Raw genomic sequence first — 18,600 nt, 5'->3', positions numbered from 1 at the left:
GTACAACAAGGAGAACGTAAATGGGAATTATGAAAACTTGGAAATTAGGATGAGCCAAACAAGGGGATGGTGATAATTAATAATGAATGAATGTTCAAAATTAGTATTTTTTTAAAGAACTTCTTTAAGCACGAAGGTCTGCTTTTTCCAGTGTTGATAAAATTGAAAATCCATAAATATGTTACCTTCTTCTGTGTTCCATGAAGCCACCGGAAGCAAGGAAAAAGAAGAAAGAATATTTGTGACAAAATAAATTTGGTTGCCTGTTATTTAAAAGACATACCCCGGAAGCTAAAACCTGGGAAAAGGAGAGTGCTGAGCAAGGAGCATCTTGGTACCACAAATCTGAGGAGTTTGGAAGGATAGTAATTTTCATTCCAGCCTTAAAGCTGAAGCAGACTTTTCCAGCATTGCATGTGAGGCAATGTAGGCATCCGCCATGAGGGGATGATTGCATAGGTGGGTTGTTGTTGTTTTATTTTATCATAAGTGAATTTTAAGGTTCTGGTTAGCGGGCGCTGAAAAAACAAACCACTGAACAGGAACTCAGATCAACCAATAAGCACGCAGGACGTGCACCACCACAAAATGCAGGTGGGTTGGGATCCATCAGATGTTTATGTTGTCTTGTCTGCAGTCCTCTGCAGCCTCCACTTACTCATTAACTCTTTCGCAGCATATACATTGATTGGATATTGGCACCTATATGCAACTCTAAATCAGACTTAACACAGGGTTGTTGGGGGAGGGGGAAAGAAGGGGCACTTTGTACGCCACTTTAAGCTCCTGAATGGAAGGCAGGACATAAATATAACAAACTAATGTGTAATTTTATAGAATTCCATAATATTTTTATAGAATTAAAAGCTATAGATACATAAAAAGGGCATTCTATAGACCAGGGGTCTTCAGACTTGACAGCTTTAAGACTTGTGGATTTCAACTCCCAGAATTTCTCCTCCAGTCACGTTAGCTCAGGAATTCTGAGAATTGAAGTCTACAAGTCTTAAACTTGCCAAGTTTGAAGACCCTTGCTATAGACTAATATTTTTCAAACTTGGCAACTTAAAAGTATATGTAAAAATGCTGAGACTCTAGAAGAAGTGCAGAGAAGAGCAACAAAGTTGATTAGGGGACTGGAGGCTAAAACATATAAAGTACGGTTGCTGGAATTGGGTATGTCTAGTTTAATGAAAAGAAGGACTGGGGAGTGGGGTGACATGATAGCAGTGTTCCAATATCTCAGGGGTTGCCACAAAGAAGAGGGAGTCAATCTATTCTCCAAAGCACCTGAAGGCAGGGCAAGAAGCAATTGATGGAAACTAATCAAACAGAGAAGCAATCTAGAACTAAGGAGAAATTTCCTGATAATTAGAACAACCAAACAATGGAACAGCTTGCCTCCAGAAATTGTGGCAGCTCCATTATTGGAGGCTTTTAAGAAGAAATTGGACAACCATTTGTCTGAAATGGTGTAGGGTTTCCTTCCTGTGCAGGGGGTTGGACTAGAAGACCTCCAAGGTCCCTTCCAACTCTGTTATTATGTTAAGCATGCTACTGGAAGTTGAAGTCCACACATCGTAAAGTTTGAAAAACACTGCTCTAGATAACAGAAGTCATTCAGATCTGTTCCAGAAGGCCTCTGATGTACATGAAGACAGTTCCTAGATGGACTTCTATTTTTTGACAGCCAGTCTCCAGATTATCACTCCTCAGTTACACAACTCAATATATAGTTCCTTTAAAAATTTTAAACTTTGTTAGAGTGTAAATCTCTCAACTGAAATAATATCCTATAATAAGAAAGTCAATAAGGAAATAAATTTTTGGTGCAGCCACAGCAGTTTTCCAGCTCTTCTGGATAACCAGTTCCATCCCTCCAATGATCATAGTTGTTGACATGTCAGATTAAGAGATTAGCACTGGGTTGCAAAGGTTGATCCAGACTATCAGCTACAAAACCCAGCCTTGTTGAAAGCAACAGCAACATTGAATTCCCCTATATAAAACATACAGCCTATTTGTTGAGTGTTTAGCTGGAGATCAATGAAACCAAAGTTAAAGAAAATTAATCCTCCTCTTATTCCTGCCTCCCAAACTGCCCAGGATTCTTGCTAGGATGGCTGACTTGGATTTCCTGAAATAAATGAAAGGTTCGCTAACTGAATCCGATACCACTCAAAACATAATTTAACTCATTTGAGGCTGCTTAAAAGAAGCATATTTTGATGCTTTAGCCCTTGTACGTGTAAGCAAGGAATTACTCTTAACAGCACTGTAAAGAGACCCCTATTCTGTGTGTAAGTGAATGGGTCTGCATTCATGGCTATGTGCACAGTTAAAAGTCTCAATTTTATGGAACCTTAGTTGAATACTAAATATTAGAAATGTAAGAAATGTCCTTTGCACAGAATAGGTGGTCTCTGCCCAAACCAGAAGTTTGGTCCATAAGTAAAACAGAATGGGGAGAATATGTTCTATAACAATGCATGAAGGACAGGAAGGGGAAGAATGGAATGAGAAGATAGAGCAGAGGTGGTATTCAGCAGGTTCTGACCAGTTCTGGAGAACCAATAGCAGAAATTTTGAGTAGTCGGAGAACCAGCAAATACCACCTCTGACTGGCCCCGCCCCATCTATTCTCTGCCTTCTGAGTCCAGGCTGATTGGCTGGGTCTTCTTTTATTGCCCTGCACAGGAGACCGGAGCTGGAAAGCAGGTTAGTGGGGTAGGGAGGAAATGGGATTTTGCAGTATCCTTCCCCAAGGACTGGGGTGGGAATGGAGATTTTGCAGTATCTTTCCCCTGCCATGCCCACCAAGCCACATCAACCAAACCACGTCCATAGAACTGGTAGTAAAAAATTGTTTGAATCCCACCACTGAAATAGAGGCAAATGAGCCAGTGCTGGGATATCAGCAGAGATGATTGAAAGGAAGATCAAACCCAGAACAAAGCCAGATGGGTCCACTCATAGCTCAGGAAAGGAAATGGCAGAGAAGAGGGATGATATACTCAACCACTCTGGATTCTCTCTCATTTTTATTTTGACCCAAACCCAGAATAATCAAAATATGTTGTGTGTTTTTTTTATTTCTGCTGAATTTTAACTAACCCTAAAAGGTCTAACAGAATTTCTAGAATGGGGCAGTTTGCTTTGGATTTGGAATAAAAGTCTCTTATTTCATTTCATGGACATTCCTACTAGATATTATGATGTAGAAAATAATAAAAGAGAATATTTATGTAGCTCAGGGTTGAACTGAGGGGCTATTTGGTGCTCTCTGAGCTTGGGTGTTTTCCTACAAAAGTTGCCTTATCAGTGAAACGAGCAGAATATAAATTTAATAATAAAACAATTTTATAAAATCATTTAATTTCCAAATATGGTCCCACTGCTTACCAGGTCCAGTGGCAATTTGCAGTTGATTCATTAAAGCAAGCCATGAAATACATCTAACGTTTCCCTTACCTCTTCGGTAGTTTTCTTTCAGTTGATTCGAGATCCACAGCAGAGCTTTTGCTGCTATTTTTGTCCCAAAGTTTCTATCAAATGGAGAAGGAGCACCACCCTGTGAAAATCAACACAATTTAACAATGAAGTTGCCTTCCAGATTTTTTTTTTTTTAGAAGGGTGGGGGTGGGAAAAACTATGAGGATGTATTTATGGGTTAGAAAAATGCACAACTGTAGAAAAAGAATCACATTTGTCTAAGCGTAGCAGGTAACACTTTGTAAGTTTGAGCAGTTGCTAAACAAATGGCTGTAAGTAAGGACTCCCTGTAGTTTAAAAAACTTTTTGTTTGTAAATAAAATGAGTTAATATATGAAGATGTTGGGAGATGCTTTCCGATTTTATACTTGCACAAGATTCATAATCTCACATTTATCTCACAGAACGAGGCATAGCCCAGTGCATTCATATTTTCCACCAGGAGATGATGCATTTGCGTTCTTCATTCCTCATTCCGACTTGGTGCCCCCATCTCCCATCCCCAGCCATCCTGGAAACTTCAACTCCTATAGTTCCCAGCAGCACTGGCTACTGATAACTTTGGAGACCAGTAAGTAATAACAATAATGTTTAGACTTATATACCGAATGCTTCGTAGAGCTTTACAGCCTTCTGTAAGCAGTTTTACAAATGTCAGCCTCTTGCCCCCAACAATCTGGGTCCTCATTTTACCAACCTTGAAAGGATGGAAGGCTGAGTTAACCTTGAGTCCTCTCCAGGATCGAACTCCAGGCTGTGGGCCAAGTTTACCTGCAATACTGCATTCTAACCATTGGGCCACCATTCAAAGAAATAAATTATTGGGTTTCATTAGTGTTTTAACTTTTAATGTCTTTTCCATAGTTTGCTGGCCACCTTGAGCACCAGTGCTAGAGTTGAAAGGACATAATCCAATTAGTCAATCAACACATACAGCCTAGAGAAATACGCTACTTCAGTGAGAATCACAATCAGATAATCACTGTGGCTATATGGTCCATAGAATATTTACCATGGCATACAGTGATAATTTCTCATTTCTTCTGATTTATTTTCCTAAGAAATATTGGCATCTGGTCTCTTAAGAGTTACATCATCTGGGTTGTTTTGTCAGCTAGGACTTGAATTAGACTGCAATAAAGTCACAGAAGCTTTGTAGAATGGCTTCTGTTCAGTGATGAAATCCTTACACCTACTTAACAACTGCTACTAAAAAAAAGGACTGAAATTACTAGAAAAGATTAAACTTCTCTAATGCTAAATTAAGCAGCAACAGCTAACTAACAGCCATCTAGAAGTGGACACTCTGCTTGCTGTTAGAGATATAGAAAGTTGCTTTTGTACATGGCTCCAACCTATTAGGGCCTCTTGTATTGTTCTTATTGGGTTAAAAGAAGCATCCCCACAACCCTCTTATCCCAATCTGGAGTACTTAGCCATTCTCACCTGCTGCATATGCCCCAGCACATTCTTTCGACAATCAAAGACCCCTTTGCCTTCTTCCGAATAGAGCTGATAAATGAAGTCAGTTGTGTAGTTCTCGCTACTATTTTCATTCCTGTGTAATCCCCAAAAAGCATGGCTTATTTATTTGACACAGTTTTTCTATACTATTGTATTTCTGTACAAGCACTTTGGGAAAGTGAAATGGGATTTCTGGTTAGCTTCTGTAATGGTAGGCGAGAAAGACCCTTGAGAGGCAGGACAGTCCAAACGAGACTCAGAAAGGACCTTCCCTCAGGCTTTAAAGCAAATGGTGAAAGATTTGTATTTTCAATCTTGCAAAATTCAGTTAATGTAATATAATAGAGCTGACAGCCTTATTATTAAGTATAGTTAGCTCATTTAGTCTTATTGCCTGCCTCATCTACCTGTGAAGGCTGACATCAATCTTGCAAGTCTAAAACTATAATCCCCCACCCCCACTATAGCTCTCCTTGATTAGAATAGAATAACAGAGTTGAAAGAGACCATGGAGGCCTTCTAGTCCAACCCCCTGCCTAGGCAGGAAACCCTACACCACTTCAGACAAATGGTTATCCAACCTCTTCTTAAAAACTTCCAGTGTTGGAGCATTCTGGAGCCAAGTTGTTCCACTGATTAATTGTTCTAGCTGTCAGGAAATTTCTCCTTAGTTCAGTGTTGCTTCTCTCCCTGATTAGTTTCCACCCATGGCTTCTTGCCCTGCCTTCAGGTGCTTTGGAGAATAGATTGACTCCCTCTTCTTTGGGCAGCTTCTGAGATATTGGAACACTGCTATCATGTCTCCCCTAGTCCTTCTTTTCATTAGACCAGACATATCCAGTTCCTGCAACTGTTCTTCATATGTTTTAGCCTCCAGTCCCCTAATCATCTTTGTTGCTGGAGAAGTTTGGGAGGGTTCTCTCTGAGTCTATTTCTCCATCCATTATGCAGCTGAGGCATATGCCCTCTCTCATTTGACCATCCTTTGGGTAGCAATTTTCACCTCATCTCTTGAGGACTTTCTTACACGCCATTACATGCCATTTCCCATTCAAACAATGCCCTGATAGAGACCTGCCTAGCTTGAAAGAGCAAAAAAAAGAACAGAGCAAATGTCAATTTACAAGGTAATCGCTCTTCAGATAAATAATTAATTCAAGTGCATTCTTCACTCTTGCTAAAGATATTATCAACTTCTACATCTACTTCTCTTCAAGAGATAAGTTTATCTCTCTGCATATAAGAAGGCTGGCCACAAAATGAGCATGCATCAAAGCAAAAACACCCAACGTAGCATCAGCACCTGACCAATCTGGGTGATTGCCAAGGGAGTACCCTTGTGATTGAAAGAGGCTATGCCCACCCTAGCAACTTGTCTTTTTTTTTTTTACACTGTGCACCATGCACTATTGAACAGCTTCCAGAAATATCCAGAATTACATCTAAAATAGTGTTTCTCAACCTTAGCAGCCCTACAATCAGTGGTCTTCAACTCCCAGAATTCAAACACATCTTAAAGTCCACATCTTCTGGACATTGAAGTACACACATCTGAAATTCTGGGAGATGAAGTCCACACACATCTTAAAGCTGAAGTTGAGAAAACGTGTTCTGAAATAATGGGAATCAAGAAAAAAAAGAGATCTCACCTCCACCTGTTATAAATGGCAGTACTTCAGCTACAGGGTTCTGATGCTAAGGAAAGGGATTTGGATTAAGAGCAAGTTCTGTCTTCCCTGAACTGGAATTACCGAATGATCCAGCCAGATATTGTCTCCTCTGCCAGCCAGGAACCGTTGAAGCATCAGTTGTGTAGACTTAGCTAATAACTCTAGATCATGAATGTGCAACTTTTGTGGAACGAAAGGTGGACTTTGTTTTGGATTTATTGCAGATTATGCTTCAAAAATAATGGGTTGGGCCAACAGAAAAACTTAACCTGCATAATGATTTTTGACTTATGACCACAATTGAATCCAAGCTTTCCATTGCTAAATAAGACAGTTGTTAAGTGAGTTTTGCCCCCTTTTACAAGCTTTCTTGCCATAGTTGTTAAGTGAATCACTGCAGTTGTTAAGTTAGTAACATGGTTGTTAAGTGAATCTGGCTTTCCCATTGACTTTGCTTGTCAAAAAGTGATCACATGACCCTGCAACCATCATAAATATATGCCATTTAAATTTTGATCACGGGGATGCTGCAATGGTCATAAATATGAAACGGTCATAAGTCACTTTTTCAGTGCCATTATAACTTCAAATGGTCACTCAATGAATGGAAGGACTACCTGTAGTTTCATTGACAATTCTATTATTACAATTAAAATTAAATATTGGGATTGTGCAAAAAAAAAATCAGCTTGAAAGGCTATTCTGAGCGTGGTTCAGTTAAGCCTGTGGGATAATTTGCAATTATATTGCTTTTGAGCAAGTATTTTTTTTCTCCAAAATCTGAGAGTTCAAACTAATATGCTCAGATTGTCCTGAACAAGAACATCCTGTTGAATGGAAGCCATGTAAATATTTTGAACTGAGTCAATGAACTGGATTGGATTATGAGGGCATCCATCCCAGTTATTAATTATAAAAGGCAATTTTTTTTCCTTCTGTCCCCCTGAAAATTACATTCTGATAGTAACTTTTGGAAATGCTTAGCTTTAGACATTCAAAATTCTCCTTTGATGCTCCTGTGCCTGACATCTTTTATTACAAAATGCCAAAGGCTGAGCCTGTACTTTTTCATCATTTTTAGAAGAAATCTATTCCTTCATATCGGAAAAGTTATTTGCCACTTTTTCCCCTACAACATGCCAGGTATCACTTTCATTGGACCTGAAAGTTATGCCTATGAATGTTCACTTACCTGAGTACCAAGCCTCGCTGAATGTTGGTTTTCATCTTTTCGGTCAGATGTTCCACATTGGCCTGCAAAATAAAGACCATTTTTTCCCCATCTTTTGAACCCAGAGAAGGAATAATCATCCTGTTCAGCATTGTTATCTTTAACTGGCTGTACATTAAACCTATTCAAAATTGCATAGGCTTTCCAAACAGTATGTAAGGAGTAAACGAGAAACTTCAATTTTAGGTTCCTGGTTCAGCTAGAGATCTAAGGGATGTCGGCTGTGGGTCTTCTTATGAACTTTTAAATTTCGTATAGTACTTTGAGTTCTTTTTCATTTAACAGCCATACATATTCTAAGAAATTCTAGAGGAGGGAGAGGGGGAGGAGGAGGAAGAGGAAGGGGAGAAGGAGGATACGGTGATGATGGTAGTAGTGGTGATTACATGAATAATCTGGCTTATGGACCAATTTTGCTACTCCATAAACTTTTACAAGGCGTAGTAAAACAACCATGATCTCTAGGAGCTCTAAGTAAACTGCCAACAACATATGCCAAACAGCAGTATCACTTAGACTTATATACCACTTTATAGTGCTTTATAGCCCTCTCTAAGGGGTTTACAGAGTCAGCATAATATTGTCCCCAACAATTTGGATCCTCATTTTACCCACCTCAAAAGGATGGAAGGCTGAGTCAACCTTGAGTCAACCCCTGGTCTTTTTAAACTGCCAAATTGCAGGCAGCTGGCTGTTAGCAGAAGTAGTTTGCAGTACTGCACTCTAACCACTGCGCCACAGGGGCTCTCAAATATTGCAAGGAGATCCTTAGTACGTCTTGTTATCATTTTGCATCTTATCTTTTCAGTTATTTGCTATAGTTATGCAGCCACACGAATAATACAAACTGGAAAGCCTGCAGCCATAGACAAGGCAGCTAAACATACTGGCTACCATTGCCCTCCTTATCAGACACTCATATTGGCAAGGTATTTGGACAATCTTAAGTATTGTACAGGTGCGTGAAAGAGAAGAATCTTGAAAATCTAAAAGCCCATTTCTCCCCTGGCCTCCTTTACTACTCGAGAAACTAGGGAGGGTCTCTTCTGAGCCTCTTGCTTCACATAGTAACTATCCAGTTGCACATTAAGCTTGCCTCAATTGTGTCTCGTTGTCCTGCCCCCACCCCCCAAGGTCTTTCTCACATTAACCCAGAGGGTTAATGTCATTGCCCAGAAGATCATTGGTTGCCCAATCCCCTCTTTGGAAGAGCTTTATAGCTCCTGCTACCTTAAGAAAGCTCAAAACATTCTCAAAGATCCCTCTCATCACGGGCACTCTTTGTTTGAACTATTACCATCTGGCAACCGGTACAGAATAAAAAAAATAAGGACAAATAGGCTGAAAAACAGTTTCTATCCCAGGGCAATAGCTCTTTTGAATTCTGCTGTAAAGTGCAGTGTTTTGGTGTGGTGTCGGGGGTTTCCGGTTCAATGTGTGGAGGGTGAAGGATGTGTGTTTGTGTTTATTTTCATGGTCATGATGTGCACTGAAGATGGTGTTTGATTTCGTTGTATGAGGTGCAATGACAATAAAGTAAAGTAAACTAAACTAAACATACTATCACAAACATTTCAAACCAGCATTTCAACTTAATAAAGTTAATAAAATACTAGTGTTCTTATCATCACTAGCTCCAGTGAAGTATAGGTAGTTCTTGACTGATGACCAAAATTGAGCCCAAAATTTCTGTTTCTGAGAGACAGACGCTTTGCCCCATTTTACAAATTTTCTTAGCACAGTTAAGTGAATCTCTACAGTTATTAAGTCAGCAACCCGGTTGTTAAGTGAATCTGGTCTCCCCATTAACTTGTCAGAAGATCACAAAAAGTGATCAGATGACCCCAGGACAACACAACCATCATAAATATGTTTCCGTGCCAGGTGTCTGAAATTTGATCATGTGACCGCAGTGGATATATGAAAAATGTTTATAACTCACTTTTTTCTGTGCCATTGTAACTGAGTGATCACTAAATGAATGTGTCAACTAAAAAATACTACTTTAGTCTTTTCAGTTGCCAGCAGAAAGGGAGTGGGGGAAAACAGTGCATTCCTTAAATGCCTCAGATAATCGCCTTGGCAGCCAAAGCTGTGGCACGCAATATTATTACTGGAGAAAATGATTGATGACTCTTGGCTATGGATGTGTCTCATTGGAGAATATACATCCAGGGGGTGGGGGGAAGACCAGGGTCAAGGATGAAATGAATGATGTGTCAGAGTCTGCTGACATGTAATAAATCAATCTTTTTTTACTCTGAGAGATGCGGCTAGAGACTTGTGATTTGAATGGAGATGCATGTTGGAGCCCTGACAAAATGGTTGTAAGTCAAGGACCACCTGTATAATCACACAACCTAATTCTGGACCAATGAGAATTCATATACTAGTTTAAAAGATCATCTGAACAGAAGGTTTCAGTAGTCATCACATAACACTTATCATATACACAACCCTTATCATTTGATGGGTACTGTATCAACTGATGAGTTGTAGATGAAAGTCAGCTCCAATATAACCAAAGAGGTAGGTCTTGTGGATTAATGTAGATATCAACAACCAAATAATAGCATACCAGAGATAGTCCTCGACTCAGTTCACTGAAAAAAGTAACTAGTGAACGTTTTCCACACTTATGATTATTGCAGTGTCCTCCATGGTCATGTGATCAAAATTCAGATGCTTGGCCATTGACTCATATTTATGACGGTTGCAGTGTCCCAGGGTCACCTATTATGACCTTCTGACAAGCAAAGTCAATGGGGAAGTCAGATTCACTTAACAACTGTGTTGCTAACTTAACAGCTGCAGTGATTCCCTTAACAACACTGGCAAGAAAAGTCATAAAAGGGGTAGCAAAACTCACTTAACAAGAGTTAGCAACATAAATTTTCGGCTCAATTGCGGTTGTAAGTCGAGGACCACCTGTGTAGAGTAGTACGTGAAAGTAGGACTCAACCCACCAGCGAGGAATAAGAAGGAGATGGAGACATTGCCTACCTGAAGCTCCCGAATGTCAAATTTTTCTTCAAAAATATAGGCAGCATCTGCACCTGCAGCCAAAGCCCCCATGTTAGCCAGGTAGCCACAGTAGCCTCCCATGGTCTCAATGATAAATACACGTCGTTTCGTCCCACTTGCTGATAGTTTGATTCGGTCACAGGTCTATCGAAGAAAGATCTGTTAGCGACTGGCATAAAAACTTGCTTGCCGACTTTGAAAGCTGTTTTGTAGTGTCATCTAGGCCACACACAATTCCATTTGTGAACATGTTATAAAAACATTAAGCAGAGCAGATATTTATTTTTAAAGTGCTTAAATTTCATTTCCTGGCCTTTTACAGTCCAGCTCCATTTAAAAAAAACAAACGAACCACCATAATGTTAACTATTCTTGGCACAAAATGGGTTTTTTTTTTTTAATAAAAAAGAAACTTAATTAAATGACCATGCTCTTGTTTTTCTAAGAGAGATAGAAAAGAAAAATCTTGTCTTCTAACACAGGGTAATTAATTTGTATAACAGGAACAAAAAAGCCATTGAAATATTCAAAAGGGATGAAACTGCAGCAATTCTGGCTCAATTTCAACTTCTAAAAGGCATCCTGAACAAACAAAATAAAAATATGTCATGCTTAGGGAAAAATTAATAGCTTGATGTGGGATTCCTGCATTTCATCCTTGGAAATTGCTGCACTCTGGGGTCAAGGTCTAAATCTTTAGAAGTGAAGTTTGGAAGAGAATGTCTGTTCATCCTAGGAAGTTTTGGAATAATTATCCAGGTATTATGAAGCTAAACTCCCTTTCTGTAAACTGAGTAGAGTTCAACTAACAAGGTCTATAAGACTTTTGAATGCTGGGAGAAAAAGCTGCTCAAGGAAATCAGCGGGCTACTCAGTTGAGCAATTAAAATCCAGCTTAGCATCTATCAAGCTGCAGATTCAATTCAACCAGGCCTACATCAACCACATGTCAAGTTCATACTTATCTTTCATAACCTTAATAACAGAGTTGGAGACCTCTGAGGTCTCCGTGTCTCAAGCAGGAGATCCTATGCCATTCCAGACAATAGATTATCCAGTCTGTCCATTCTGAGAGACTAATACTAAAGGAGGAACTGGTAGGAATCCTTGCTCCTTTAGAAGCAAATGAAGCTCCAACTAATCAGGGAGAGAATCTTGTGTGAATATGTTCACGCTGGCGTTTTTCATTCCAAAGCCATGTTCTTAAGCATCTGCGTGGCAACGGAGAACCAGAAGGATGTGGTTCCAGCAGAATTGCACATGTTGTCTGCTTCAGGTTTCACACATCTTCTATGCTGCTCTTTCTCAAATTGGGCAACATTAAGATGTGTGGATTTTAATTCCCAAAATTCCTTAACCAGCAAGTCCACACTAAATGCATCTTCTGGCACTTGAAGTCCATATATCTTTACATGTTCTGGAAGTTGAAATCTATATATTTTAAAACATCTTCTAGCATTGAAGTCTGCACGTCTTAAAACTGCCAAGTTTGAGACTCCTTACCCACATCCCTTTGTTCTTCTTGGTGATTTTCATTTGCCATAAATTAATTGGGCCTTAAATTAATCAACAAATGAACTGATACATGTAACTTTTTTACAATGCTGTTACAACCTTAGGGCTGGGGCAGTTAGTTGTTGACAACACTAGGCTCAGCAATTGTTTAGATCTAATTCTCTGTAATAGCTTAAATTTAATTTATGGCTTACATGTTAAAGAATCCTTTTCTAACGATGATCATAATAAGATTGACTTTTACATTAATCTGTATCCTCTGGTCTTAATGACTGTTCTTAAAATTATAATTTTAAAACACAAAAAGATCAGGAGTTAGTAGAAAGTTGATACAAGCAAGAGAGAGATTAAAATAACAGAGGACAGAGCCCTAGAATGCATTCTTGCATTCTAAACATCAAGAAGAAGTGAACTGGTTTCACTGATATATACCTTGCTTTTCCCCTAAACTAAATTAGGATTAGACCAATAATTCAGAGAAAATGCTTGAAGCCAGGAACTAACCGATCATTCGTGGTCATCATCAATATTATCCTACACCATTCATATTTATGGATGCCAAAGATTACAGAAAGAGATCATCATTTTATGTTGAGCTTGGGAGGAAGCAGAACCATGCCAAAGATAAGCATTTATAAGAACATTCTCCTTTCACTTCTGGTCAAGCAATGAGAGGGTAGCTTCTTGTATCAAAGTCATTTGGGAAAGCAAAAGATTGTGCATAAAACATTTGTCACTAATGCTTACTCTTTGGGTTTATGTAAAGTTGAATACATGCTGCCCATATCCATGTGGCTTTTACTATGTTTCAAAGGATGCAGATTGTACATTAAGGAAATTCACATTTCTACTGCAATGGTGAAGTGATGATCTGCTAATTTTGTGCAGCAAATGCTTTCAGTCTTTTCTGATAGGAAGACTGCACTCTTTCTTATTTTGCATCACTCCTGGGGCTGCAGGGAGCAACCATTTAATCCTTCCTGAGTAATAGTTAACTGAACACGAGCAACAGATCATGCTATCCCTACATTCCAGCCATCTCCTAAGACTGTCATTTCAATTCTTGCCCTATTTTTTGGAGCCAGCTTGGCTGGTTTTAATAAAAGGTATTGCCAAATTAAAATGGCATTTTTCAAGATAGGATGGGTTACTGTTTTATTTCTTTCACTCCACTCAAAACACTTTACTCTGAAAAAAATAAGATTTCTATTCCCTTGTACATAAAAGCATTAGTTGACAGATTTAGTTTTTCGCAGAGAAACAGTGACTATCTTGCATTCATTCATTGGTTGTGGCAGCTTTAAGCAAGGGCCCTCAGCTAGGAGCATAGCCTTTTGGGTAGGTAGAAAACTTCAGGTGCATGGAAGGAAAGAGCTCAGCTTTTTTATGTTTGAAAGCCATCTGCATTCAGAGAGCACAGAAAGAAGCAACACAGCCTGAATATATTCTTTTTCCAACAGTTCACTTATTGAAATATGAGGTGTCTTTCTGGAAAAAAAATCTTTAGCCACCCCAAGCAAAAGAAGAAGAAAACTCAGTGCAGCTCGTGTTTGTTAGGCTGGGCTTCAGGAACTGCCATATTATGGACACCCAACAATGTTAGCGAGGTTGAAAGTTTTAGATTGCGCAATATGTAAGTTTCTCTGCATTGATCCACAGGTAGTCTTCATTTAAAGTCCACTGGTTCAGCTACTATTTAAAATTTGAATGATGTCTATGGCGATTCAGTCACCCAGGTCATGGTTAACCCAAAGGTGCTTTTTCAAGAGGCAACTGGACTTTCTTGGCTTTTCTTTGAAGATGTTTCACTTCTCATTCAAGAAGCCGTTTTATCTGTTTTTGTTGGAAGCTGAGGGGAACATATTTGGTCCTTGTCCAAAGATGCTTTTTCAAGAGGCAACTAGACTTTCTGGTTTTTCTGTGAAGACATTACCTTTCTCCTGTCTACAACACAGTCCCTTGAACAGTTCCAAGAAGGCTCCACACCCATTTGCACTACTCAGGTGACCCTGATGACACAGATAAACTTCCAGGTCGCCTCAATGACCCTCTAAAAGGATGCAAATAACCAGATGTCTGCAAGCAGTATAAATCCTTCCATTCCCCATCATCCAGTCAGAGTTGAATAAGCTCTTTGGATGAGATGTGAAATATCTTCAAAGAAAAACCAGAAAGTCCAGTTGCCTCTTGAAAAGGCATCTTTGGGACAATTAGAATGGTGATGAACAAGGGCGACTTATGAAGGATCTTCACAGTTGCAGCACTGAAGTGTACCCATGGTTTTGTGATCAGGCCCTTGGCAAACTGGTTCACAATTCTTATGTGGCAATTTGTAACCCTCACTGCTGACTTGCAACAAGGAAAGTCCACGGGCAACTGGGACAGCTGGAACTACCATCATAAGTTAAGGTGGTCACATGACATCATAACTTATGACCATATCTCTTAATAATAGAGTTCCTGCTCCAATTATCGTTTTAAGCAAGGACTTTCCCAGGGGTGGGATTCTACCAGTTCTCACCTATTCACTAGAACCGGTTGTTAACATTCTAAGCAGTTCAGAGAACCGGTTGTTAGAAGAAGTTACTGGCCTAATCCTGTAAGGAAGGCAGGAAGAAAACATTCTGGTGTTGCTTACAGAAACTGCCTCTCCATTAACCTTTATTACATTCTTGGCAGGACTAGATTTCCTGTCTCAGGAACTTCTCTGGAGTTTTTCCCCCCTCCTTTGCTGGTACTTTGCTTGTGTGGAGTGACCATTCAAAGTTACAGTGGCACTGAAAAAAGTGACTTATAACCATTTTTCACACTTACGACTATTGCAGCATCCCCACAGTCACAAGAGGCCAGGCAAGGAGATGTGTGCCTCGAAGTGAGTGATGTTGAGTTGGCCATGCCCAGCCAGTCATATGACCACCAAGCCACACCCACCAACTAACCCCTTCCAGAACCGTTTGTTAAAAAAATTGAATCCCACCCCTTTGCTGCCGTCTAATTGTCATCTGAAGTTTTTCAGCCCATATATGGTATTCACTAACATTGATGGTTTTACCTAGTTTGGGTAATGAAAGTTCTGCAAGACCAAGGTCAGACAGCATATATGGTAGCCCTAGAACTTAATCTTCAACACATAAACACAAACACACATGCAAACAAGCCCTTTCTCCAAGAAGCACAGAACTTGATCTGTACACATATTTGCAAGCTATTAGCAGGAGATTGCTAAAAGGCAGTCAAAAAGGAAAAATAAATACCGGAGACATTGTCTCCATTTGGAGGATACCCTCCAAATGGAGGATAATTTGGGGGAAATCCTCTCATAGTTTAGAATTGGGGTAAACCACTGGCCTAAGTAAAGAAGATTGAAGACATTAAGGTGTTCTCATGTTAAATGTATGAGGCCTACTTCCCAAAATGTTAGTGGCTATAGGTTTAGATTGTTTATAAAATTCTCAAAAATTTGTTGATCATTGAGTGTTGAAGTTGGCAGATACAATGGAAACAAATGGTTTCATGTCAAGATAAACAAGCACCTTATCCTGATTATACAAAATTATAGAAAATTGAACAAAGAACTAATCTGCCCATAAAATTCCCCTAAGACCTAAGTTTATACAGTCTCATATAGTTTGGTCTAGTACAGGGGTGTCAAACTCAAGGCCCAGGGGCTGGATCCTGCCCGCAGGGTTCTTAGATCTGTCCCATGGGACCACCCAAACAACAGACCAGCTCGCAGTGCCTCTGCCAGCAAAAACGGAGCTCAGGTGCACCGCATGTGGTGCTCCCTACCTCTGTTTTCACTGGCAGAGGGTTGCAGGAGGTAGTCCCATCTGAAAATGGAGCTTGGGAGCCCATTTTCACTGGCAGAACGCTCGGCCACCAGAGGTGCTACCAACACAAGTGACATCAAGGTGGCCATACCCATCATGGCTACGCCCACCCAGGCCCTTGAGGTCAAACACAACCCTGATGTAGCTTTCAATGAAATCTAGTTTAACACCCCTGGTCTAGTGGTTAAGGCACCAGGCTAAATCAGGAGACTGTCAGTTCTAGTCCTGCCTTACACTTTAAAGCCTGCTGGATGATTTAGGGCCAATCACTAGGTGACTGTGACTTCTAGTCCCACCTTAGATACGAAACCCAGCTGAATGACTTTGGTATTCTCTCTCAGCCCAAACCCCTCACCATGTTTTTATTGTGGGAAAATAGGAAAAGGAATATGTATTAGGTACATTTGCTGCCTTAAATTATTTATAAAAACAATAAAGGTGGGATAAAAATAAATGCATAGGAGACTTACATTATCATTTTTGATTACCAATTAGTCAGAATTCTACATATAACATTTTTACAGCAACTTACTGAAGTATCATTGATTTTTTTCTCAATTTAGAAAAAAACCCAACATAATGCACATTCTTTAGAAGACTCTAAAATGGCTTGAATAAGAAAGCTGGGTGAGTGACTTTGTGTCAGTCATCCTCTCTCCAAACCTCCTCATAGGTTTGTTGATGTGAGTGAAATAGGAAGCAGGGCATATTTGTTGTCTTGAGTTATATATAAAAAAGAGCAGAATAAAATGACAATATTAAACCTGGAAATGTTGCAGTGGAATTTGGGAACAAAATCTTATTTCTTTTCCACACCAGCTCTTCGTTTTGCAGGGCTGAGATTTTTCATTACACAACATATACACATTTACATATGATGCAAGCAAAACATGTATTCAAATGTGAACCCCACACCTCTGTGGTTGCAAATAATAACAGAAGATCAATTGAAAGATTACTTAGATATTGCTGGGACAACAAATTCAGTCAACAAGCAAAAGAAGCAGACAAACAAAACCATTAATGATGCTTCCTTAGCACTGAATGTGATTTGTGATTTTAATATGGAGCAATTATTTTGGTAGAACTACCATCTAGCTACAATCTAGTCAGTAGAATTAAAAGAAAATCCACAAATGATAATAATGATCAGTTAAGACAGACAAGAAAATTGGTAAGAGAGAGAAGGACAGTAAGAAGCATGCAGTAAATATTCATTTTGGTTTTCATGAAAATGGCAGTGGAGAAATATTTTGTACCAGAGCTGGAATCAAAAGAGTTTGACTTTAATTGTGTGGTTGTGGCCACCTTTTTCATGTTTTTGACCAATCTTACCTTTTTTTACTCCTCTCCCTGTAAATACACTGACAACTGACTATTTAAACAGCTGTTAGGTGTTTTGCTTTGGGCAATGAAAAGTATTTCTCTAAAGTATTTTTTTTTTGTCCTTGTCAGCTACAGCCTAAAAAAACGGAAATCACAGCCGATCTTTCAAATGTGATGAATTTTTTTTTTAAAAAAAACACATTGTATAAAATGCACTGTCTCTAAAAAAAGAGAAGAATCAACAGAAATTGTGACCCGAGGCTTAAATGCCAATTGAAATTATTATCTTCTAGAACATTTGTCTCCAAATGTCCGTGCTAAATCATGCCCCAAATATTCCATACAAAGAATTTTTTGGTGCATAACAGCTGGTTTCAGGAGATCTGCAGTCAGACCAAAAAACAGATGTGAACAAATGTGTCTGTTTTGATACAGGAAGGAGAGGCTGATGGGAGGGAAAATAGAAGATACTGGACAGCCAATTTGGTCTAACAGTAAAGGCAAAAGCTGGGAAACTGGAAGACTGTGAGTTTTAATCGCACCTTTGGCAGGAAAGTTAGTTTGGTGACCTTGAACAAATCACTAGGAAACCATGAGTTCTAGACCTAGCTAAGTGATTTTGGGCCAATCACCAAGAAATTGTGAGTTCTAGTCCTGCCTTGGACATAAAAGCTGGCCAGCGGACTTTGAGCTAGTCACTTGCTCAACCCAACCCATCTCATAGAGTTGTTATGAGGAAAATGGGAGGAAGAAATATCAGATATTCTTGTCACCTTAAGTTGCTTATAACAAATTATAAAGGTGGAATGTAAATAAATAAATAAAAATTAGCAGTGGAAGGGAGGAAGGTGTGACACTGGAAAACTGGAGGGCTTGGCAGGATGATGGGACATTCCTCAATAGCCAAGAGGACACAGAGAAACAAAGAATTGAGAAGATGGGAAATGGCAGGAAAGCAGGATATGTCTCACCAGGGGATGCAGTGGTGGAAGAAGGAGTTTTCCCATTCCACGCACACCCCTGTTTATAAAGCACCAGCCAATTATAA

The 18,600-nt window shown here is 39.4% G+C and overlaps 1 protein-coding gene across 3 annotated transcripts in view; it reads right to left on the bottom strand.

Annotated features, from left to right (window-relative positions):
* The window catches only part of PFKP (phosphofructokinase, platelet), a 71,381-nt gene that overhangs the window by 4,307 nt on the left and 48,474 nt on the right, over nucleotides 1-18,600 (bottom strand). The window contains exons 17-20 of one of the 3 annotated variants that reach the window (XM_026672249.2): nucleotides 10,861-11,025; nucleotides 7,819-7,880; nucleotides 4,939-5,050; nucleotides 3,472-3,571 (exon numbers count right to left, since the gene is read on the bottom strand). In XM_026672249.2, the coding sequence (XP_026528034.1) occupies nucleotides 3,472-3,571; nucleotides 4,939-5,050; nucleotides 7,819-7,880; nucleotides 10,861-11,025 (439 nt within the window). Of the gene's footprint in view, nucleotides 1-3,460; nucleotides 3,572-4,938; nucleotides 5,051-7,818; nucleotides 7,881-10,860; nucleotides 11,026-18,600 lie in introns of all 3 variants that reach the window. The other 2 variants (XM_087945830.1, XR_003371252.2) reach the window with 2 other exon arrangements.

This window comes from Notechis scutatus, chromosome Z (assembly GCF_049901735.1).
Source record: "Notechis scutatus isolate UNSWTSFEM ecotype Mainland chromosome Z, rNotScu1.2, whole genome shotgun sequence".
NCBI lineage: Eukaryota > Metazoa > Chordata > Lepidosauria > Squamata > Elapidae > Notechis > Notechis scutatus.
The sequence above is the reverse complement of the archived record's forward strand: the minus strand, read 5'-3'. Positions and strand labels throughout refer to the sequence as shown.